The sequence below is a fragment of the Gymnodraco acuticeps genome, unplaced genomic scaffold (genome assembly GCF_902827175.1).
Source record: "Gymnodraco acuticeps unplaced genomic scaffold, fGymAcu1.1, whole genome shotgun sequence".
NCBI classification, from domain to species: Eukaryota; Metazoa; Chordata; class Actinopteri; order Perciformes; family Bathydraconidae; genus Gymnodraco; species Gymnodraco acuticeps.
The window spans coordinates 1688015-1712073 of NW_022990021.1; the positions used below are offsets into that span (position 1 = coordinate 1688015).

The 24059-nt window shown below is 42.5% G+C and overlaps 1 protein-coding gene across 2 annotated transcripts in view; it reads left to right on the plus strand.

The window, feature by feature from the left end:
• The first annotated feature begins 3282 nt into the window (after positions 1-3282).
• The window catches only part of gli3 (GLI family zinc finger 3), a 95312-nt gene continuing 74535 nt past the window's right edge, over positions 3283-24059 (plus strand). For both annotated transcript variants that reach the window (XM_034214031.1, XM_034214032.1), the window contains exons 1-2: positions 3283-3678; positions 19747-19920. In XM_034214031.1, the coding sequence (XP_034069922.1) occupies positions 19788-19920 (133 nt within the window). In that variant the 5' untranslated portion in view covers positions 3283-3678; positions 19747-19787. The remainder of the gene's footprint in view (positions 3679-19746; positions 19921-24059) is intronic.

Here is a 24059-nt window from a genome sequence, read left to right on the forward strand (position 1 = left end):
ATGGGCCCACTCAAGCCACCCGATACCTCCGGCGGGGGGGGGGGGGGGGGGGGGGGGGGGAGGAGAGAGAAGGGATGATGGGAGGAGAAGAGGGGAGGGCTGTGTTTAGTCTCCTGAATGTACAAGTGTGTGCAGGTACAGTACATACAGGACAGGAAGAGAAGCATGAAAGAGGTAGAAGGAGATGTTTTCCGCTTTATGTACACAGTTTAGGAATGGATAACAGCGGAGCAGAGGTCACTGAAGCTTTCCTTTGTGCTTTGTTTGTTTGCTCCTTAAACTCTGCTCCATGGCAAACAGACCCCGTGTCAGGTGGCTGTAGACATTTATTGGATGGCACACGCTCCCTTTTAGTCTTGAGATTAAGAGCAAGCAAACACTTTGAGTAATCCTATAAGGCCTTTATTAGATAGAGATAAAGAAGGTAATACAACTTGAGGACTAGTTACAGAGTATATTTTCAGTTATAAGGTGGCCTATCAATTTAGTTATTTCAAAATGTTTGTTTCTTTGTGATTTGAGAAATTCTCCTAATCAGTATATTAAAACATTTACATTTTGGAATAAAAAAATCTTACACCATGTAGCAATCCAATAAGTATACACACTCACAGTGGCAATATGAACACCTCTCCATCTGAAACACCTGCTAATTCCTTTTTTTTGCAATTTGAATGCAAGACTGTTTCTTCCAATGGAGTATTTCCTGTGGTGCAGCCATGTTTAAAGAGGTAAAGTGCCTCAAAACCACCTGAAGACACTTCAAATATCCCCCTTTCCTAAACTGCTGCCGTTCTGCTGTGACAGATACAGGAGCCTCTGTCGATCCTCTGTTCCTGCAGCCAGTGCATTTCCAGCAGTCACATCTGTGTGGATATAATATGCTTATTCTGCCGTATCCGTTTCACAGTGACATCTGTCCAGCGGCTCAGAATTAAAGGAAAAATTCCAAATGCCTACACAAGATTCTGCCAAGTATTGATTTACTGTTACTCGTGTAACATACTTGGACAATATATATTATTTCAGTGAGATCATGGCTGAAACATACTCTGTCATTTAGACACATCTTCAGTGCACAGCATTTCTTTTTGGAATTGTGACAATATGTGAGTGTGTGCATGCTTGTGATTGGTTATCATGTGTGTGTGTATGAGAGTGTGTCTGTGTTTGTGAGTGCCTACCTTGGTGAGTACACCTCCCTGTCTGCAGATCTCAGGGTCTGGAACAAACAGTAGTTCCTTCTTAATTGGGGTGAGATCAGGGGCTTACAGGGGGCCAAGAAGGGACCCGAACCCCTTTTTTTTCTCCTCCAGAATCGCTTTGGCTACAGAGGTGCTTTTGATGTGTGCTTTGGCTCTGCAAGCCTTACTTTGGAATATGTTCTTGGGAGACCATTGGTTACTTGCCTCCAGGCAAAATCTCAATCCCCAGGATCCTGGCCCTCTTTGATGAAATACTTTCGGGAGCCGCTAACCCTACTGATACCCATGTGCACCCCCTCCCCCTTCCTTTACCCTCATGTTCTCCCCCACCTCCACGTTCCTCGGATTCTCTTTGAGAGATTCATAACAAGGACTTTATCTCTGTGTAGTCCAGGCCAGATGAGCACCGCCTGACAAACTGACAGGAGAATTAGCCGTGTCTTACAGAGCACCTTTGACTGTCTCCTCTCTTGGCCTGACTTCCTGTCACCACGGACACATGCATTTTTATTTTATTGACACTAATTGATATCACATATTCTCTCATTGTACATGTGTAACATTTCTGGGTGTGTTGTTTGTTTTTAAACGTATAACCTTGCTATTTAAAATGATCAAATAAAAATCATTTGTGCTTTTATTTTGACATATGGAAAGAGCACATCTATATTTGTTGATTTATTGATTAATAGTGGCAGTTTTTGAGTTATTTAAAATAGCAAACTCAAAGGCTTACATCCAAAATTAGAATCGAACATTGAAGTATTCATCAATATCAACATTCTGTCAGTTGTGACAGAGGGCTCTGATTGATGACGGCAGTAATTAGTCAATGCAGTTTTATTTGCATAATAGGCATCAGAATAGTAGTTGTAAAACATACTTGATAAAATAGAGAGTTCTTTAAGATTAAAGACAACTTAATTTGCAGTGGCAGCTAATTTTCTGTCATTATCAGGATAATTACACTGACTGTGTCTTGATGGGCTTGACCCCTCGGCCACACACACATTCAAATCCTGGTCAAACGATTAACCGGTGATTTTCCTCTCCAAACTCCCACCTCTTCATTGATTGAAACAGCACCCTAAAGACCTCTCTTACCACATCATTTCCCTGTATATTGATTATGTATATTGATTATAACCTAACCCTACAGGAGGGCTTTCCACAGCATTAGGTATCCCTCTGAAGGCTGAGCCCAGGAGCCTTTTTTAGTTCTCATAAGTTGACAGTTGTGAGCATGTAAGGTGGATACTTGAGAAAAAGGCCTGTGTAAAAAACCTGTATTGAAGCAGTAGAATAATCACTTTCACCTTACAGTTTAATTAACAATAATACATCTGGTTGTGATTCGAAACAAATCAAAATGATTATGCCTTTCATTATGATTCTCAACAGCAATTTTATTTTATTTTTTTCACAGTTGTCACGTCAAGCATGAATTATGTTTAATCAATGCAATTGAATAATGAATATTTTATTTGTGGATGTTTAAGATAACATTATGCTGATGTGATGTCATACGTCCATTAGGCTTAATTATAGGGGTGTATGTGAATGTACACAGGGCAACATCATTACTGCTGCTATTTAAACTTGGGTAAAATGACTTGCAACCCTAATTTCTGTTACAATACAGCTGCAGTGTAGTTTAAAAAGGTGACATAATAATCTTTAAAGCAGCGTCCTGGTATTCCCTTGATATTTTCAATTACGGGCTCATTCAAACACTTATAATGAAGTCACATGGACAGACAAAAAGAAAAAAAACATGAAAATAAAAGAACTTTCTAACTAGTGTAAGTGTATTGTGAAATTATTTCTCCTTTCTTAAATTGTATAAGTTATAGATTTGTGTTCCAATGGCCTATTAGAAAAAGGTATTTGGTAAACTCAGTATTGTGTTTGTGTGTTTTTTTCACAAGTTATAAAACAGGAATTACTATAGGATTTCAATAAAACAAATGTTGTCTTAAAGAAAGAAAAAAGAAGGAAAGAAAAGGGGTACAGAAAATAAATAAAAAAGGAGGGAGGCAGAGAGGAAAGGAGGAAGCAATCCGAAGGGAGGAGTCAAGCGAGCGAAGGAGCAGCTGGAGTCCCACACTTCGCCCTCTCTCTTCTCCTCGAAAAAGCGCACTAAATGTAATAACAACTCTCCATGCGCTTCTCTGACGCTTATGTTGTTTTTACGCACATCTGTGGTCTGCTATCAGCAGATATTATCGGAAGGCTGATGGTGTTAGTCGGGCGGTTTTTGCACACAGCAAACTGTGAGAAGGAGGAGAAAGAAGAGGAAAAAGTCTGGCAGCGACGCTTCGGAGTTGGAGTTGCAGCGTAAAGAAAAGTCCCAGGCAACTCCAAAGGCACATCTGCAAGTTAGCGACAGAACAAGCCGAAGAAAGAAGACCAATCATTTTTTTCCTGTGAAGATAAAAAAAGTCAAGAATTACAAGGGGAAACCCCCCAAAAAGTAAGTAATCTCTTAACATATTACACTCATTGTTGCGCTTATTTGTCTACTTTTAAAGTTTGGGAGTTGAAGCAGGAGAGGTTTCACATTTCAAAAAGATGGAATTTCATACAAGTTAAGATGTAGACATGAAGTGGATTAACTGACAAAAGTGGTAAGAAACACCAGCTTTTAAAAAACAACAGCTATAAAAGCTTCGACCCCCAGAAAAAGCAGAACATACTTGTTTTACACTTGGCCTGGGTGTGTGATTTATGCTCTGTGAAATAAGTGTTGGTTGTTGGAAAGCCCCGATGGTATAGTATCCGACGGACAGATGTGCTTTTTTAAAACAAGCCTAAAGTTGCATAAAGTTTGTTGGAAATAGGAAACTTGTTTCTTTTGGGTATCTTTGATGTGTTAAACAGAAAAAACACGTGTAATTCTGACGGGAGTTTTGAAGTGAATTTATGCAGACATGAAACTTTATTGGACTTTTGCCTAAAGAAACGCGCGTGGGGGGAGGGGGAAGGAGGCATGCATATGTATGTGCATGTGTGATCATATTTCAGTGTCTGTTATTGATTCGGGTTATCCTCTTAGAGTGTGCTGACTTATTGGAACACTTACATGCACATGCTCACAGATACTATTTTATTTTTAAAATCCAACCAAGCCTCGACCTGACCTTTTACTTTTAGACATATTTAATTGTATAACAATTGTACAACCCCAAATATTTCTTCATCACTGGTTTACATAGTATTTTTAGAATGTAATTAGTCAGTGTAGGCCTTTTTTTTTTTTTAAACAGGGAATATTTGCTCAAAAAATAAAGATATATTTTATAAGGAAAAACTGCAGCCAAATAATTTATATGAAGACCATCTGTGCAATTAAATCTTGCCATTTGATTTGAATGAGGAAGTTTTGGTATTATCATGTTATTCCTTCATCTTCAAAAAAGAAAAAAACGTGTAAAGGATACATCATAGCGTGTTTGAAGGCATGTACATGTGCTCAGAGAAATGTAAGCCCATTACAGTGGGGGTCTGTGGCCCTGCAGGGGTCCATGAGGGGAGTTTTATGGGGCCCCAAGCAACATTTGAAATGGTGCAAAGTGACTGTTAAGGTTTAAAATTCACTGGATTTATCACAATTAAACATTTATAAGAGGGGCTATTACAATAACAGGTGTGTCCATGTTATCATTACAGCAAAAATACACACAAAAACATATTTAAAAAAAAGTATCATGAAAACATTTGAGAGCCCCCAACCCTCCACATGTGCGGATATTTGTTTGAAACTGTCCCTCCTGTGCTCACCAGCTGTTCCACATTTTATCTGCTTGTCTGCTCTCGGGTTTCACACAGACGATGAGGGTCCGAGGTGCTCAGCCATGCGGTGCTGCTCAAATCCTCCTTTTTTTGACACTTGGCAAATTATTAACGGAGGTCTGGCTGCCTTGAGACGGAGCAGTGAGTGAACACACCAAATAAGATGTTTAACAGCACAAGTTCACACAGATAAAAATCTCCATTTAGTTATTTTTATGAGGTTGCTCCATCATTCATCCTTACTGTGGATTTTGGCATTGAGCAAGCTTTTTTGCAGGTCTTGTTTCCATTTGTCTTATAAAATAAAAATGGGACTGTCACATAAACTGTCATTCAATATGTCCCCTATTTTTATTTATAATAACAAAATAACAAGGCAGTTTATTAGGGAATATATCACTGTCATGTCAATGATTCAGCTCAGTTAAAATGGAAAAGAATAAGGAGACGGACCAGGCCTCGCACAGATTTAAGGCTTAATATTTTTATTTTCAAATGACATCATGAGAATCATTTCAAAGTAATTTCCTTTATTGTGATTTAACAATCATGGCTTTACAATTACCCCCTATTGTTTTTATTTGATTTTTGTGGCCTCTTAACAATTTTTTCATCAAAGTGATGCTTTAATATACAATATAATTGCTTATATAAATAATATTTGAGGCCAAGATTGGGATGGCATTTGATTATAATTTTATAAAAGATATATAGGATATGATTTATTTTCTATGAGCCTTAAATTAAATTAGATTAATTAAAATTGAGTGATGACAGGTAAATCTGAGACATTTTTGTATTTAATTTCCTGCACTGTTATAAAAAACATTGAACATAACTGTTTAATTTCTGTTCTCACAGTCAGTTATGTCAGTATTCTTTGTAAAGGATGTGATATATATTAATCATTTAAAAGCCACAAAACACAATTCAATAATTAATATGTATAAATAACATATTAGAAAACTTAAAATAGTTTTTGGTACTATTACATTTGATCTAAACACACTACCAAGGGGTTAACTGATGTCAAACAGGTGCACCTTTCCCCAAAAAAGCACATTGTCTCATTGTGATGCAGCAGCAGTGATGAATGCAGCAGTGTTTAAGATGCTAATCTGCTGGAATGAGATGCACAACTCGGAGCCACTCGCTTACTGTAGCCAGCAGAGATGTATCATAGCCGCACTCTGCCACTTCAGCTCCATGCGGGAGGAACAGGCGGATAGCGTTTCCCTCTGCAGGAGTCAGTCCGTCAGATAGCAGCAGCGTGCTCTCTTATCTCAACTTTAAGCAATTCTTTAAGTAGAATTATGCATAGCGACACTGGCCCGGTACGCCGGTGACCTGGCGACCTGGCAGAATAAGGGCTGTCATGTTAATGCAGGGAGATGACATGCTATTAGCTTTTGAGGTATGGCTCTCTCCTCTTTTTAAGGGGCCTTGCATTCACAGCTAATGGCGGGTTCTGTCCTCAGGCCTTTTACACCCTGCAGGAAGAATACCTGTTATCAGGTTTTTATGCCAGAAGCCCTAATGAGCTTTGTTGTTGTGCTAATGCTGCAAACTGAAGCCCTCAAAGAGGTGGCAAATGTTTTGTTAAAACGAGGGTAATGTGTGGAAGTTGATTTTCCTTAAGATAATGAGGACTGCAGTTTATTTTAGTGTTTGCTTATTTAAAGGTTTTTCTGAAGTGTAAAAACTGACAATTATTACGTTTAAAAATACAGTGAAACCATCTGATCAGTTTGGAGCAATTCCCTTTATAATTTGATTAGCTGTTGCTTCCCTTGCAAGTAACTGGAGTAGTTGAGTAGATGGCCCCCAAAAGAAAACTCTCACTTTGATGATTTGGTACTTTGATATGTGGACATCAAATGAAACAGACACAGTGAGAAAAGGAAGAGGACAAGTCAGACAGAGGTAGTGATTGAGGGAAAAAAATGCTTTGCATGAGAGCGGGTGGAAATGTGTGTGTGTGTGTGTGTGTTTGCTGGTGTGGTTTGCGAGGCGCGGAGCAGTGCTATGAAAAGTTGGACTGAGATGGCAAACCTGAGACGCGTCAAAACGTCTGGATGCATTTGCGTGTGAGCAGAGACAAGAAGGGGTCTTCGGGCGCGCAGCGGCTTCTCCTTGGCCTCCTAATCCCCAGGCCCAGCCATCCCTTCAGGGCATGCCTCAGATCTGGCTCTCTGGCTCTCCGCGCGGACGACCCAGCTCCGCCAGCAGATTTAATATGCTATGTGTTCCTGCTCCCCCGACTCCCCTCCACCTCAACCATCATTGTCCCAGAGCGGGACCCCCACTCCCTGCTTCAAGGAGCCTGCTAAAGGCACCTTTCAAGCCGGGTGATGTCTTTGGATAAGGCCATGTGGGGAAAGTGGCTATGAAGAGGGTGTGAGATATCACACTGTAATTTTAGATATGTATATGAAACACACACACACACACACACACACACACTCACACACACACACACACACACACACACACACACACACACACACACACACACACACACACACACACACACACACACACACACACACACACACACACACACACACACACACACAGGAATCTTAATACACTTGAGGATTTCGCAAACAGCATATTGACACAACATTAATACACCTCATGGCACTCCAACTGCATGCATGTACATGCTGCTCATTCAAACTGTCTTCTTCTCCCCCTTATACACAAACACACTGAACATGTTTAGCTTCTATTTTGTCTTTCTTTCTTTTCCCCTCTCTTGTGGGTGCTTTCACTTTTTTTAATGTGTCTAAAGGGAGGAAAAACGAGTGGGAGCTCAAGCTGCCTTAGCAGGGGCTGAGAGAGTATTTTGTTTTCCGTTGCTCTGGTCTGTTGGAAAAACGAACTGGACCTGACAGTTAGTCTGGTCAACTATACCCTCCCAAAGTAAGGCAAAAAAAAAAAAAGTGAAAACAGCACATTTGAATTGAGGGATTTGAATTTACGATCGATCAAATTGTACTTGACAGCTTAACATAAGCCCAGGTGAAGGTCATGGTACATTTTATTGTTTTGGGTGCGAGAATGCAGAGTGTGCCAGTTAACGGCTGCGTTTTCTTTTCTCACACACTTGAGGAGAAACAGGACAGCTCACGCCTGCATGTGGGCGCCGCTCATCTCCTCCTCTGTTTGCTGTAGCCGCCGTAAAACTGTCTTTAAGTCTGCAGTGTGAAGTGTAGCAGCAAGAGGTGAAGTGCTTTGGGGCCCATTTGTTTGCGGGCTGCGTGTAAAGTTGAACGCCTAAAGACACAGTTTCCCGGGGCCGGCGGTGCTGTTATTGCAGATGTGGCATTGTGTCAGCTTTGATGGGAGCCGGTTGTGGCATCCGTGAGGGGGTCTGTGCTTTCTGGGCCGGGGTGTTGATGGGGGGACAGATGAACTGGTCGCTTGCTGTGAACAATGATCTGTCACTTACCCCTGGCTCTTGATGTGTGAAGCCATGAGTCAGGCTCTACTCACACACTTTTTTTCCCCTCAACATTATTTGAACTAAGCAAAAAAAATAAAAAGTTATTTAGTTAACTGAGTAACTCCTGTCCTTACACCATTAATTAAGTTATGCATTGTCATGCTATAATGCTCACAATGTGCACCCCGTGTGTTTGCAATCCCATGCTGCTCGTAGTTGTCTTTCAGTGGGAGTTATCTTTGAGTATTGCTGCATCCTGGAGTAGAGGTCAAGGAGGGGTCTATTGTTTGAATGTCAAATGTAAATCCCAGGGTTAATACCTGAAAGAAGCCCAGGCCCGGACATTCTCTCTCCTCTCCAAACATGTTTAGATGAGTACCTCTTCCCCCACTCATGCTCCTTCATTTCCGTCGGACTTGGGGCAAGTTGGAAAAAGTAGGGGGGGGGCATCCCTTATAAAACCCCTCTAGTGTGTTCTTCTCAGCAATGAATGCTAACCGACCCTGGCTCAAATAATGCCTCATCTTAGAAAAACAAAAGGGGGAACTCTACTATCTGAGCAAATTTCTGCCCCAACCTGAAAGAGCCCTCCTTTGACAGCGGAGCATTTGAAGACTAATCGTTTTTTCTCATGCAAAGCACGCTGTTTTAAGAGCCCGGGCCGCGGAAAGAGAGGGGGCTGTGTTTTAACAATACTCCGCAGGGAGTGAGGAACAGGGTTTGGGAAGGGGAGGTAGGCTTGAAGGGGGGGGGGGGGGGGGGGGGGATTCCTCTCTCCTTTGCTCCTCAGACAAAGCCCAGTTCCTTTCAGGGTTGCATGGGGGGTAGGGTGTGTTGGGAAGAGGAGGGAGCATCCAAGAGTTTGAGTTCCTTGAAAGAGAAGGACTCCAGCCGTTTTTAATGACAGTTTGTCATCATGGCTCCTCCACCTTACAGGGGAAAATGCAGGTCTGGCCTTGCAGTGACAGAGAGAAGTAGGCCTGAGAAAAATGTATAGGGAAACAGAAATATTAACGTGTACATGGGGCCCTAAAACGGCCTCGGCGATTCCTGCCAGACTGGTGTTTTTATTAAGAGGGGTCGACATGCTTTGGAAATATATCTTATTCATGAAGAAAGCCAGGTTAGACTTCCCAAAGAATTCATTATATTCCCCCAGATGCGGCTTTGCGGGTTGCAGCCGTCCCTCGGAGGACGTGGAGCGTGGAGCGCGACATTGTAAAGCCTCCCTCAGTGGGCCCGGCTGTGCGAAGGGTTCCATTTGTCAAAAGGTGCTGGAGTCTTTTTCCCTCCTCAACACTTTCCCGGCTCAGTCTCAAACTCATTGTCTGAGGAAAGGCAGGACATTAGTCACCGCAACACCACGGGAGCCTGCAGGGCTAAGGACCAGCGCTCTAGAGCCCGGGCTGGGACAGAGGGGAGGAGAGAGGGGAGAGGAAAAGAATAGAGGGTGGGAGGGAGCGATGGATAAGGTGAGAGAAGGGCAAGAAAGTAGGAGGAAATGTGGGGTAGACGGAAAGTGAGGAAGAGAGAAGAGGAGAGCCGAGTATGTGTGTGGGAGAGGGAGAAAGACCATGGGGGGGTTAGAGGGAGTGGAGTCTGTAGCGCTACCTCAGGGCTCAGTGTGTAAGCCCCTGTCTACCCCCCAAAGCTGCTTTCACAAAGAGATTTACAAGACAGGTCTCCGGTGTGCTTTGCTGCCCTGCATTATGAGTGAGGGAGTGTGCGTCAATGTGTGTGTTGCTCAAATAGACCCTTTAGTTTTTCTTCGGTACTTTTTTTTTTTAGTTTGCATCATCTATGCAAGAAACATATTCATCCAATTTTACCAATCCAGGCAGGTCAGACTCACAGCGGCCCCAGCGGAGGAGTGTGCATAACCTATTCCCCCTGGTGGCGGGGTGTGTGTGCATTCATGTGTGAATGTATTTCACAGATTCACACATACAAGGGATCCTGTTAGCTTTTGGAATTATTTATAAAGCCTGGCTTTTGTGTGGCGCTCTAAGTCGCTGTCTCCTCCCATTACTGCCTATGACTCTACCTGGGCTTCCTTCAGCCCCCAAATGCTCCCTCCGCCACCCTCCCAGCACAAGGAACTGAGTTTGGTGTTATATCTAAACCCTTTGCAGCCATTAGTATCCTGCAAGAAGCACTTTCTATTCTCTCTATATATATACTGGCTGAAGATTTGCTCCTCTGGAATTCTTTTTTTGAAAGTCATAATCTGTGGAGACAATCTATACAGACACGCAAAGTTATACCGACCCATCCCATATGGCCATGATTACCCTGTAATCCAGGAAAGTTTTTTCCCTCTTTTTTCTTGCACGGACTGAGCGGGGGTGAAGGTTTTAGTGTGTTTGAGATGGTTTATGCTAATGTTGCCTTTATTGAAACAAGCTGGGATGTGATTATAGTCCTGCTCGGTACATATGAGCAGCGAACTGCTCTAGTTTCCCCGTCTCCCTCTGGCGCAGAGATCAATGCAAACCAGCTAACGCGGGGTAATAAGCCATTAGTACACACATTGTTGGAGAGATTTACATACATCGACCGGCGAACTGATAAACTAGGTTCCGTGTCCTAGAGGTAAGAATTATTGTGTGTGTGAGTGATTAGCTGAATGAACGTGTGTGAACCATCGCCGGGTGATCTCTTCCCAAAGACTGCCAGTCCTGCGTGATAGGTGCCAGATTGTGTAGCTGGGAGCCAGGTTGTCTCTGCTTGTCAGGAGAGCAGGTTGGAGGAGGGGGAGATGTGAGGATGATACACTGTTCCTATGATCTGATTCATCACTAACTGTCTTTCCTGCAACGGGTGAACTTATTATCCCTGTCTCAACTTCCACCGTGGAGCCAGCTGCTCTCCATGCTTCCCAATTAACCCCAGGCACACGTCAAGCGCACCAATTAAGGCCTCCTCCTCCTCCTCCTCCACAAATGTATTCGCCTGCGTTATCCGGGGTGCATGAGCGTGCGGAGAGGAGTGAGTGAGTGAGCCGGCGAGCGTTGAGCATGTTTGTTTAGGAGCTGTCCTAAGCAATGGTGTTACAGCTCCCAGATTTATTCGAGGCGGGGTTGCAAACAGCTGAAACGCGTAAATACACCCAGATGTTTGGCTTCCTCACGATAGAGTCGGCGGGGCCTGAGGGGGCCGCCTGTCTAATGACAGTCTTGTTCCTCGCTTTTTATGCAGGGGATTTTCAGGGGGCCATTTTGTGACTGTGCTCTTTGGAGTTTACGGGAAGTTTTCTGTTGAACACTTGGCAGCGCTGTGAGGTTTATGGCATCTCATTCCGGTGTTGTGTGGTGCGATATCGTCTTGGTATTTGAGTTGCGTGACATCCTCTCACTGGGAGAATGAGTTTCTCCCAACTCAGCCTTTAAAAATTCAAGATATTCAGCTGTGTGTTTCTGACGAGCAACAGCCTGTGTGTGTACTGTTGCTGTAGGTGGGGTACAGGTTTTTGCAGCACTGCCAATTCCTCTGAGACTTCGTGTGTGTGTGTGTGTGTGGAGCCTACAAGCTGATGCAGAGGGATGGGGGGGCTCTGTGGCTGATATGAAAGTGAAGGGAGAGAGTTGTCTCCCGACGCTGCCGTGGGGAGAGCCGTCAGAGAGCTAGAAGTCTCCGGGACTCCCTGAGAGCTTCAGCTGTCTTTGATCTCACACCTCAGCTGCCATACACTCCATACTGCTCTATAGAACACACTCTCTCTGCCGCCAAGCATGCAACACACACAGCTCAACTTCTATACTCCACTTACAGGCCTGCACAAGGGCCAGTGAACCCATTCAGTGCTGTGGTTTCAGATGAAAGCAATACTGACACAACAAAGAGGGAGGAACATTTTTAACTGCAAAATATTTGAACTATTGACATTTATTTTTACCATTACTCAATAACCTCAATTAATGTGTAAAATAACAGATATTAGTGGCCATGATAGGTTTTCAGAGCCAGATTGATGTCTTTTAATGTCTGGTTGTTTCTGTTTTATAGTTAAAAACTCATATATTCAGTTTACTATGATATGAAAAAGAAGAAAAGTTGGACATTTTCATTTTTTGGAAGCTGGAACCAGCAAATATTTGGCATTTCTTTAAAACAAATGCACAAAAACAATAAAAAATAATCAACAGTGACCTATATAGATATGAATCTCAAGATCATTTGTTATTTCACCAAGTTGATGAAAACTGACCAATTTCATTATCGTTTTTCATAAGTATGACTCATTGTTCTGTTATTACATGACCAGAACAGCCACCTCATTAAAAGGCATGTTCTCCTGCCGAGTGTACTCCCTCCCCTTTCAATCCTGTCCATCACTGACATGTCGAAATAAGGTTGGAGTGCTGATAGAGTGACCTTATTTTACGGTATTTTTTTCAACCGGTCTGATGAAAGATGAGAATGCTTAGATACAGCAATAATAATTTCGTTTCTGCATCTGTGGAATGTGTGACCCAGTGTTACCCTTTTGGATCAGTTCCCATCCACACAGGAAGTCTAGCATTAAAGCGATGCCATGTCTCCCTTTTTCTCTTCCTTTTCCCCCTCTCTCCCACATTCCTCTGACTGACTGCGGCACATTTCAGGACAGCTTCATTCAGCATTCCTTTACATGCTGATTGTTTGCCCTCCCCTCTTATTTTTGTTCTCCTCCCAAGTCTTCCTCTCTTTAGGTCCGGCTTTATCATGCAAGAGCCAAACACCAAGACAACTTCATCTCATCCAATTTTCACCCCTTTAATTCGGTTTAAATGGCATGGCCGCGAGGGCCAGAGCGGGAATTAATAAGAGCCAATAAAGCTCGCCGCTGGGGCATCGAGGCCAGTCTTTAAGTAAACATTATGACTTCTAGAGGGGGGATTCAGGGGCAGCACTTGATGAATTGTGTCGGAGCTGGGGAAGGGCTAATTTCTCACTTAGCCGTCCTGATGGGGCTAGCTAATAGGCCTTGCGTTGCCTGGTTGTTTGTCTGCTGGCTTTATTATTCTGCATTATCGCGCTGCCCCCTGGCTGTTGTTAGCGCTCGGCCCCGGAGACGCCAGGGCCCGTCATTAATCACAGCACTGACTCACTCCGCTCCAACACTTATTCCAATGACACAAAGGAATGAAGCAAAAGGAGATAGAAAGCAGGAGGGAAAGATCAAGAGGAGGTAAGGTAACTTTAAAGGTCCCCTATTATGCTCTTTTTCAACAAGAAATGATAGCTCTCAGATACATACAAAACATGTCTCTGAAGTGTTTGTCTGAAATAATACCAAACAGATCATTGCAGCATCCCATAAACCCCTCTGTTTCAGCCCTGTTTCAAAAGTGCCGATTCTCCATCTTTGACTTTAGATGAAAATAAGGAGCCACGCCCCTCTGAGATATTTGGTTAAAAAGAACACAATGGTGCTCTAGGAGGAGATTCAGGTGATAAAGTGGGGGTGTGTTACCTTGGTTGGTTATTGGCTAATGGTTACACAATCCAAAAAAACATTATGACATCACAAAGTGGCCAAAATCTGATCAGCTCATTTTCAGACAGGTTTTTATATAAATGGATCAAACAGAAGCTAATAATTTTTCCTGAAACTTTCAGAATCTCTTTACACAGAGGGGACACATATGTATGTATTGACCTTTTCATGTCATTTATATGGATTTTGCATAATAGGTGACCTTTAAGTACTAGGCCGGACGGTTTCACAATGACCTGTAGCTGTACATTTCAGAATTGCTCTTATAAAGTTGCATCAAACACTCTTTTTTGAACTTTGTCTAAGTGTGAAGACCTACTGTCACAGCCATACCCTCTGCCACTACACTCACCATTCATCTGCTGGATCATTCTCTGTGTGCATGTGTGAGGAGAAGTTGTGTGTGAGGTTTTCATCAGTACAGGAATTTCTCTTCTTCCACTCATCCCCTCCCCAGGGTCCCCTCTCTTATTTATGTTCTGCACACCATGATCGCACTTGCATACTGAGAGGCGTAGAAAGCACCTGGTGCATCCAACTCCAATACACAGCGCCATGCAGTATAGCTCACACACTCTCAAACACAGGCCCTTCTTCCCTGTTCTCACACATGCAATACTGTGCTCTCAAACAACGCAGTAACATGTACTCTTTCGCTGTGAAGGATGCCGTTGTGGCGCTCTGGTTGTGACATCGTGCGGAGTGCTTTCTAAAGCCTTGTATGAAGAATGCCTCCACAAACACAAGACTGTTTTCACTGGAGATGAGAGGCCCACTGACAGGATACAGAACTCACTCTCTATTGCTTTACAGTGTGCCATGTGCAGCGGCCACTCCAGCGGAAACGTTAGCTTTACAGTATATGGTGGCTGCTTCAACAACTGATTTCGTAATAAACTGAAGAAATGTAGAAGAAAAGTGAGTGTGGACAATATTTGTATTAATGCTAATTATAATCTCCGTGAGTTCAAGCCAACAAACTTTAGCTTATAGAAAAAATGCATTTTTATAACCTTCATGTTATTTTTTGCTGAAGTAATAGGTTGCATTGTTTGCTCCAGTAAATGGCGGCACAAGCATATTTTCCTTCTTCTCCAAAATCAGGGAAAGTGTCTGATCAAACAAAGGCTCTACGTTTTAGTATGGGAAAAACATGAATAAAGTGGAGAACAGGGGAAACCTACACTGCATAACTGGGCCACCAGTGCAACAAAGCTGCCTGCAATATCCATTGTCTCACTCCTCACTGCCCCACTTGCCCTGACACAAGTGGCTCACGAACAAATGCAAAGTCAAAATAAATAAACAATCTATTAAGCAGGGGGCTGTGGGGAAAACGCTCAAGATTTCCATTGTTGGGAATGCTTTATTTGCCCCTTATCTACTGGGTAGCGAGCGCAAAAGAAGCATCGTGTAAGCATTACGATTACATCGTTTGGGTTTGTTACCCAGGAATGTAAGATGCACTCAGCTCATTCTGCTGTGCAACACACAGGGTCCCTCACCAGCCTTCCAAAGCATCTCAAGTGGAGGGGTCTGAGGGAGCAAGACGCATGCAAGGATAATCTTATTAGCTCCGTTGAAAGCTACTGATGGGCTGTGTTGTTGTACTGTATGTCCTTGACAAAATACAAACACCCCTCATTCACAAGCTTTCCCTATTCAAATATTGAGCAGTGCATAGTGATAGCAGTCCAGATTGTTTTCTGAAGGAATGCAATTAAGATGCTGCACCTTAGGTGTAAAGGTACATTAAAGACAGGTATATTTTGTAATGCAGAAAAAACATAAAATATGAATTACATTTTTCCCTGCAGCATTTATAAAACGATTGACTGATTCAAATCATGAATAAATAATCTCAAAAGAAGTATCAACCATACTTTTTTAAAAACCTAGTGTAGCAGTAAAAAGGTGGACTCATTGTAGGATGACATGGAAACATGTAAATGATACAGTCACATGTCACAGTTTACAAAAGGGTGAGAAGGCCTAGCGCTAAACCAGTTTGCATTGCATATCAGGGATTTGATATGTGTGTGTGGCGGGGTGTGACTAATTCCTGCTAAATGGCCCTTACTTGAGGGGCTGGTCCCCGTCGGCTGTAGGCCATACTTAGTGCCATCTGGGCACACTGTTAAGTTTCACTGGTGAATGGGAGCCACAACCACCAAATCCCCAATCCCCCCCTTCCCCTTTGCCTTCCAGGGCCAAGGGCAAGCCCTAAGTGCAGCGTTAAACACAGCATGGAAACCTAAGTATGTGGTTTCCTCTGAGAGCCATTGAGTTCGGGAACACCTCCTCAGTCGGGATATTGAACCCACGACAGGTCCTCCAACCACCAGCAAGCACTTGCACTGTCTCCTTCAGGGGCCTCATCCCCTCACTGACCTTATCCAATGCAAACACATGCAGCCTGAGCCAGCGTATTCTGTTTTATTGCTAGATTCAGCTAATCTCGCTATAGGGCTCAGACTCCTCCTCCCCCTTTGCCCCTCAGTGTTTTAGTTATTCCAGCTGTGCAGGAGCCCTTAATGTTGTTGGCATAGCTGCGAAATGTGCAAAAACACACATTGTACACACAGGAAAACATGTGCAGGCATGCAGGGGCACAGAGAGGTGCACACACACATGCATGCACACAATCATGAACACACATACTCCACCCTTGCTCCATTCATTTTCTCCCCCTCTTATCCTACTTTTGCTCACAATCTCCCTCAATCGTCTCCATCTCCCATCTCTCCCCTCCCCTCTAACTCGCTGCGCTGCGGTGCGTTTGTGCCGTGTTGATAAGCCTAAGATAGCAGATCTCGGTGGTCGCTGATGTAATGATGATGAATGCTGTGGCGCTGCCAGTCTCCCCCTCGGGGGGCCCTCGACACTGAACAGTCGCCCTAATGAAATGAACACAAATACAGTACCCCGTCTGTGAGGGGGGGTTGCCAAATCTAAGAAGACACTTCAAGAGTTTGTATAAAAATGTCCCTCAGTTTCTGAGTGTGCCATGCATTTGCAAATGTGATCCTAATGACAGAATGCAGTGCAGATGGAAGTACACCTTAAGCAGTTTCATAGAATTAAGCTTGTGAAGATGGAGCCTTTAAATAACAAAAGGCAGTGATTTCTGATAGGGTTAGCAGTCATTTAAGCTTGCATGAAGAAAGAAAAAAAGAAACTGATTTTTTTTTCTATCAAAGGCAAAAGTTTATTTTAGTGTTTCACTTTGATGTGTACAATTTGCAGTTGACTTTCAACTCAGTGCCTTTGTCACAAAGGCGTATAATTTATGTTAAATTGATTTGCTTAATGTGCTTATAAAATAAGAATGTTTTTTCTGGGGGAACAGTCTGAATTGTGGTATTTTAAACCTGTTTAATCGCCTCCCTTTCTGTGAGGAAGGATTACAGTTTAGCACAAATACAGATACACCCTCTTTCTCGCTTCTCTAATTGGGTGTAGGACAGCCATTTCATTGGAAAGACATTAATATGAAATTAACATTAATTTTGAGTCACAACAGCAACCAATACCTCGTTGTAATTCTTTTGTGTCAGGCCTCTGTGACACACAACTCATGCAGGTACTCTCGATAAATATGCTAATTTCTCTGCTGTGTACATTAGTGGCTCTTTAGTGGAGGTGCTTAAAGAAAATGACATTCAGACTAGGGTTAGTTACTCAAGGACAAACACAGGAAAATGATGTTGATTGATACAAACGAAGACTGAAGGAAGTGTTTTTGTAGAGTTATATAGTGTTTTCGAAGTTGGAGAGGGGCAAAAATGAGCAACACGAAAGGCGTAAGGAAAGACAGGAACATCTGCAGGATTGGGTGTGGGCGTACAGGTCAGAGGGATTATGGGTGAAAAGGTCCTGCTTTTAATTGCTGCTTTGGAACTGTGGCCTGCCTAGTGGAACACAAAAGACCGGTCGGACACGCTTCAGTGGCTCGGACTTGTGAGTATTTGCCCGACCACAGGAATGCCTCCCTTTCTCTTCACCTCCCCTACAAACCCCGATCCTGACCCTCATATTCACTGCACTTTCGGCTCTTTCAACCTCACCTGGGGGCGACAGGAAGACACACACATACATGTATGATCACTCTACACGCAAAGCATGTTGGGAGCTGTTCAGTAAGGGCGGTAAAGTAGGTTCCCTCCCAGTTCTTTTTACCCCGTTCACTGCTTTTGCTCAAGTTCAGTCATTATAGTGATGTAATGACAGTTTCAAAGAGGGAGACCAAAAAGTTTCGTTTGATCACGCTCTTGTTTCAGTTTCTGCTGATGAAAGTGAATGAGTGGCACCTATGATCTGTTATAGTGGTAGGAACTCACAATTGCATGAGCAGACGTACATGCGCCGCACATATTCCGACGATTAACTCATACTGAGAAGAAATGAAAGCATTCCCTCTAACATGAAGCAGTGATTTGAGATGATATCTGTGCAAGTAGGACAAAAATGTCTTTGGTTGTGGATGACGGCTACACATGTATTCATGTGGGAGTGATTAGAGGACGAGCTCTTGTTTAATTCTGTTTTGATTGGTAAGGGAGTAATTGCATTGTGTTTTTTTCCCCTTCTCTTTTTTTGTAAGCCAGCAATTGCTTACAGATGTTGTTGTCGGGTCAGAATGGATGACAGACTCTGGTTTTTTAGGGGGTTGGGAAAAAAAACAAACAAAGCTCACAGTGTTTGTCTGAAGTTTACTCCCCTCACCACTTCCCCCTCGCTTTCCCTCCTTGGGGAGTTGGTAAAAAAATCCCCCCCCCACCTCCCTTCTCTTGTACTTTCAGCAGCACTCCTCTGTTTGTATTATAGCTTACTTTACTGCCGGCCTGTGTATCCATGCATGTTTATAGGCTGGAGGAAAATTAAATAGTACAGTTGGGTAATTAACTAGTGTTTATTGGAAAGGAAAATGTTAGTCAGACTAAATATTTCCACTAATTATGCATGATTTATGGAGTCTAAGTAAAGGCCTTGTATTGCACCAAAATGAAGCTGTCCTGTACTTTGTGTAAATGAGTGGTTTCGGTGTATCACTGTGTTGTCTCCATAATCAGAGACCTCCATGACCTAGATTGAGTTGAGTTTGTAGACAGCCTCTGAGGTGCTGAACTGAGCAGCATGTCTGCTAGACTGTTGGCTGAACCCCTTCTAAACCCACAGACAGTATTAACTTGAACCACCTTTATTCTTTGAAAGAAAAATTGCCCGGCACTATGATATTCCCAAAAGGGCCTTCAAACAAGCCTTGTTTTTTCACGATTCTGAATGTTTCTCTCTCTGTGGTATCCCCTTAAGGTTTCTGCTTTCTCTCTGGAAAGACTGCTAGAGCAGGATTATCAGTATAACCACAAGCTGCCTTTACTTCTATTCTAAGATATAAAACCTAGTCAGGATGTCCTGCCTTTCTATGTTTATATAGGTTTTTTTCTGACAGGAAGTCAAAAGTTTAGTGTGACACAGTTCAAATAAGGTAAGCGAAATTGTGTTTATTTGGATATTTAACCACGGTTAGTGGAGGAGGAGATCTGACTCCCGACAAGCAGATCAGAGCCCAGCAGGTTTGAGTTAAAATAAATCAGGGTGAGCTGGTGGATTGACCCGTGGTCTGCTTTGGGCATCATGAAAAGAGAGGACTGGATCTGAAGATTTTCTCACAAGGTCCTCACTGTTGAAGTCTCTATTGAAGCTTCTTTTGTTGAAATGTTTAACTTTAGTCAAGCAATTCTTAAACTTAAGGCACCAATCGGTTTGCTTTTAAAACAGATTATGTATTTTCCTTTAACATAATTTTCTTCTCCAACCAGTTATCCCGTCTCCATGAGGTGCTGAGGAATGAGCAATCGCCATGGAAACCCAGTCCCAGGCCAGTTCAGCAGCTGAAAAGAAGAAGAGGGTGGAGACCATTGTGGCGACCAAGGGCTCATCAGCGCGCAATGACATCAGCGAGAAGGCGGTGGCCTCCAGCACCACCTCAAACGGTACGTGTCACCTCTAACTGCACACTCAGCCGCTCTGGTTAATGTACATATCATTTTGGTCTTTGGAATACACCCACTCTTGGAGAGGCTGGAGCATTGATCAGCTTACCAGTTGAGTAATGGGAATGTAATGGAGCCAAAAAGCATGAGTGAATGTGATGATTATAGGGGATTGAGCACATAGAAATTATATCACTTCACAGGCGACCTTCAGGTGTTTCTTCACCTGAAAAAGTAAAAAAAATAAACAATGTATAATACACTTTCCAATCTTAAAAACCCAGCAACACCGTCATATTAAGTAAGTATTTTTAGTAAGGGTTTTGCTGGTAATTTAAAACATTTTTTCATCTGAATTAACCTTGTAGGTAGTAACATGCCATTATAAGTTGAATCTATTTTTATCTGAATGTTTATTTAAAGGTGGGGTAGGTAATTTTAGAGAAACCAGCTCGAGTGCGCTAGAATTTGAAAATACACAGCCGGAAAAAATCTGCCACGTGCTTTTTACCGTACTACGGCTTCCACAGATTACATTTTTGTATGGATTTTTTGTCAAAGCGCTTAAGATATTCATTGCTATCGGGATGTTAAGAGCATTCCATGGAATATAACAAAAAAGTGTATCTCGAGCCGGTTTCTCAAACTTACTTGCCCCACCTTTAAGTCACAATGGCTTGCAGTAATTAATTGTCAGGCATGTTCCGATGTTTTCTAAACATCTGTGAACTAGAGACAGATGTGTGGTAACCATACATACCAACCAGCCTGTCCTCCTCCAAAATACGACCAAATAGGTAGATTGTTCAGCAGCTTATTACGACCTATAGTCACGTTTTAAAGTTTAGCACCTCTAGTGGTCGTGTAGGAAACAACAATTTGCGGCATATGGTCTAATGTCTCGTTGATTGCAAACGCTCCGGAGGGTCGTTTATTCACAAATAACCCTCTCTGGAAAATCCTAAATTGTAGAATAGTTTGGCCATTAAAATGCTTTTTGATTAGATTTCTAGCGAGAAGTGTATATTGTACTTTTAGAATCCAGGTCCAGTGGATGTGAAGGATCTATAGTTTGATAGATATTACGAAGATGATTTGAGGTCTCGCTAGGAGAACGTGTATATACTACGTCTTTCCCCTATTCATTTCTATTGACGGCAGCGTCCATGTAAAGTTGGCGTCAACCCTCACAGGGTGAAAACAGTATTTCCGGTCTCGAAGTTTTCATAATAAAACCGGAAGTATTCCCCTCACTGTCAACTGATTTTACAGTGATATCTGCCGTACTCATCCACTAAAAAACTTCAGTTGATTCAGAGAAAACAAATAGTTTTTTCGGAGTTTAGGATGGCCGAAGACACTACACTACCCATAATCCTCAGCTATCGTCTGGGACTACAACATCCGCTTTGCTTGACAAACCCCGTGATTAGTCCTCAAGCTCTGTGATTGGATGTTGGAGTGGCAGTGCGCCAAGGTTACGCCGAGCGTCAAACAGCTCTTTGAAATGGAATGAAACCACGGCAGACGATCCAAAACTGGACTCGAAAGGGTCCAGCCCCACCCCCCAGAACTACACATGCTGGCTAATTGTGTTTCGCAACATGTTGTATGGCACGTCTCTACTGGGAATTGTAGTTTTAAAAGACGTTTTCGTATTTCCCATAATTAGAAGTTGCCAGTATTAAAATCACATTTTAAACATATTGCTTTTGTCCATAATGGGCAGCATTAATATACCCACATGACAGCTATGGTCAGAATAGCTTTATTTAATAGCTGGTCTTATGTCTGTGATCCCTCCTGTTGTTAATTGATGAGCCTGAAACATGCACTTGTCAAGGTTCAGAGGCACATTTTGCAAATATGGCATTAGCCATCGATCATCTTAAGATAAGATATACTTTATTGATCCCAAGTTGGGAAATGTTTTTGTTACACCAGCATGTACAACATGCAATTTATTGTTACTTTGTAATTCTACTCCACCACAATTCAGAGGTTAACCTGGTATTTTTACTCCACTACATTTATTTTAGTTACTTTGCAGATTCTGATTAATGATGTGAAATATAACCCTTAAATCAGACTTTAGTTACACCTGAGTAAAATTCAGGGAAGGTGATTGTCAAGTGCCAAAATAAACTATGCAATATATTAGACGTTAAGTACTTTGTCAGGCTTAATATTTATCTGTAGATACCCCCAAAGTTTTTTTCTTATTCAAAAGAAGACCTTAAAGTATTCTTTAATGTTTAAATAAAGCCTTATTAGTTTGTCTGTTTTGCACATCTTCCTATTAATATCTAAACTGTTTTATTGTAGAGATCACTATAGTATATTCTTGATATTTTATATTCTATATTTCTATCATTGACCTTCTACTTTCCCCCTATTTTGTATATAGGCTACTCTTAATATTTAAATTGTTTCATCAAATATAACATATTCAACAAAAAAATTAAATAACGTGCTTTAACCACTAGGCGTTGCGGGTTAAAAAACTGTCAAGTTTACAGTGTTAATAAATTATACTTTCCAGTATAGAAAGGTATATCTGTCATTTAAAGGTCCCATGTCATGCTTTTCCGGTTATTACTCGTCTCCTTGTGTGTTATGAAGGTTTTTATGCATGTAAACGGTCTACAAAGTCACAAACCCTCAAAGTACACCCTGTAGCGAGTAAAACTCTAACACAGAAAAGACCTGTCTATGCTGCCCCAGAACGCTTCGTTGGAGATTTCTCTTTTTCCTCCTGGGTACAGTGACGTTCCCATACCCACGTGACCAATCCGTGGAGCTCCTCACACACACGCTGGGGGGGTGCGGGTGCTAGTGGAGCCTCGCAGATGGGGGTGCTGCAGCCCCCTCAGCATCCCCACCTTCCCGCGTCCATTCGCGATGTCTCGCTGTCTCACAGACCCCACGCAGCAAGCAGGAAATGAACCCAGCTCACACTCACAACGTCCCGCCAACACGGCACCCAGACCCCATGCAGCATTCTCATCTGTTTGTCATTACTGGTGTCATTTTCTGGTTGCTAACGCCATTGTAACACATAATCACTGATGTTCCGCTGTAACGGTGGTGATCTCATCAGAACAGAGTGGGCGAGCTGACCAATCAGAGCACACTGGGCTCAAAGGGAGAGGGGGGGCAGGAGCTCCAACAAGCCGTTTAGGACAGAGAGTGAATACACATACTATACAGAGATGCTGTATGAGAAACCAAAGTTTGGAAAATTGCACAATATAAATCTATTCTAGTATACCTACTAGTTCATTTTTCCACTTTGTTGTGTTGCTTTAAGTCTTGGAAACAACATGGTCACTTAGATTTTTCATATTTCTTATTGCTCGCAGCATTTATAAGACACACTTAAAGCTGTTTCAGAGATTTTTCCCAACTTTGAGTTGTGTTGCCATGAATTTTCCCTATTGGAAACACATTTTTGCGGACTTTTCCGACTCCAAATGAATAAAACATTATTTATGTATTAACTTTGTGATTTGGATCCGCTCCAAAATGTAATGGGTGAGAGACAAACAGAGAAAACAAATAAACAGACAAGCTGAAAACGTGCATGAACCCTTGCACATGTTACTTATGTTTACTTTCCCCCTATTCTTGTGGTGAGTCACATTCAATTCTCGCTGGTAGCAAAACTCTGGCATGTTTACATAGCAATGTCTTCAACACATGCTATTAAAAGCTGTGTGGAGCTTACAGTTCATCAAGCCTGCCTCCATTTAGCCTTTCATTCTTAATTCAGATGCTGGAATGAGGAATATTAGATGCAATATTTTTTTTTGGTTTGGCTAGAAAGCCTCAGAGCATCAAGCTGAAGTCATAACAAAACCAGAGTTGAGATCACCGCGGCTTAAGCTGCAGCTGTGCTCATTAGCAGTGAGAGGATTTGGAGGTTTTTGGGTATGGAGGTTTGGCACTAGTATCCGGAGCTGGTAAGGGGAGTTTACCCCATCCCCCTTCAACTATGCTGACGTCAAATGGGATCATCCCAAGTGTGAAGAGGAGACAAACAGTGCAGGAAAGGGTAAATAAGTTGCTGTGACTTGCTCCCCATATGGGAGTTATCACAGGAAGTGGGTAAGGTAATGCATCTTTAAGCGTCTTGGGGA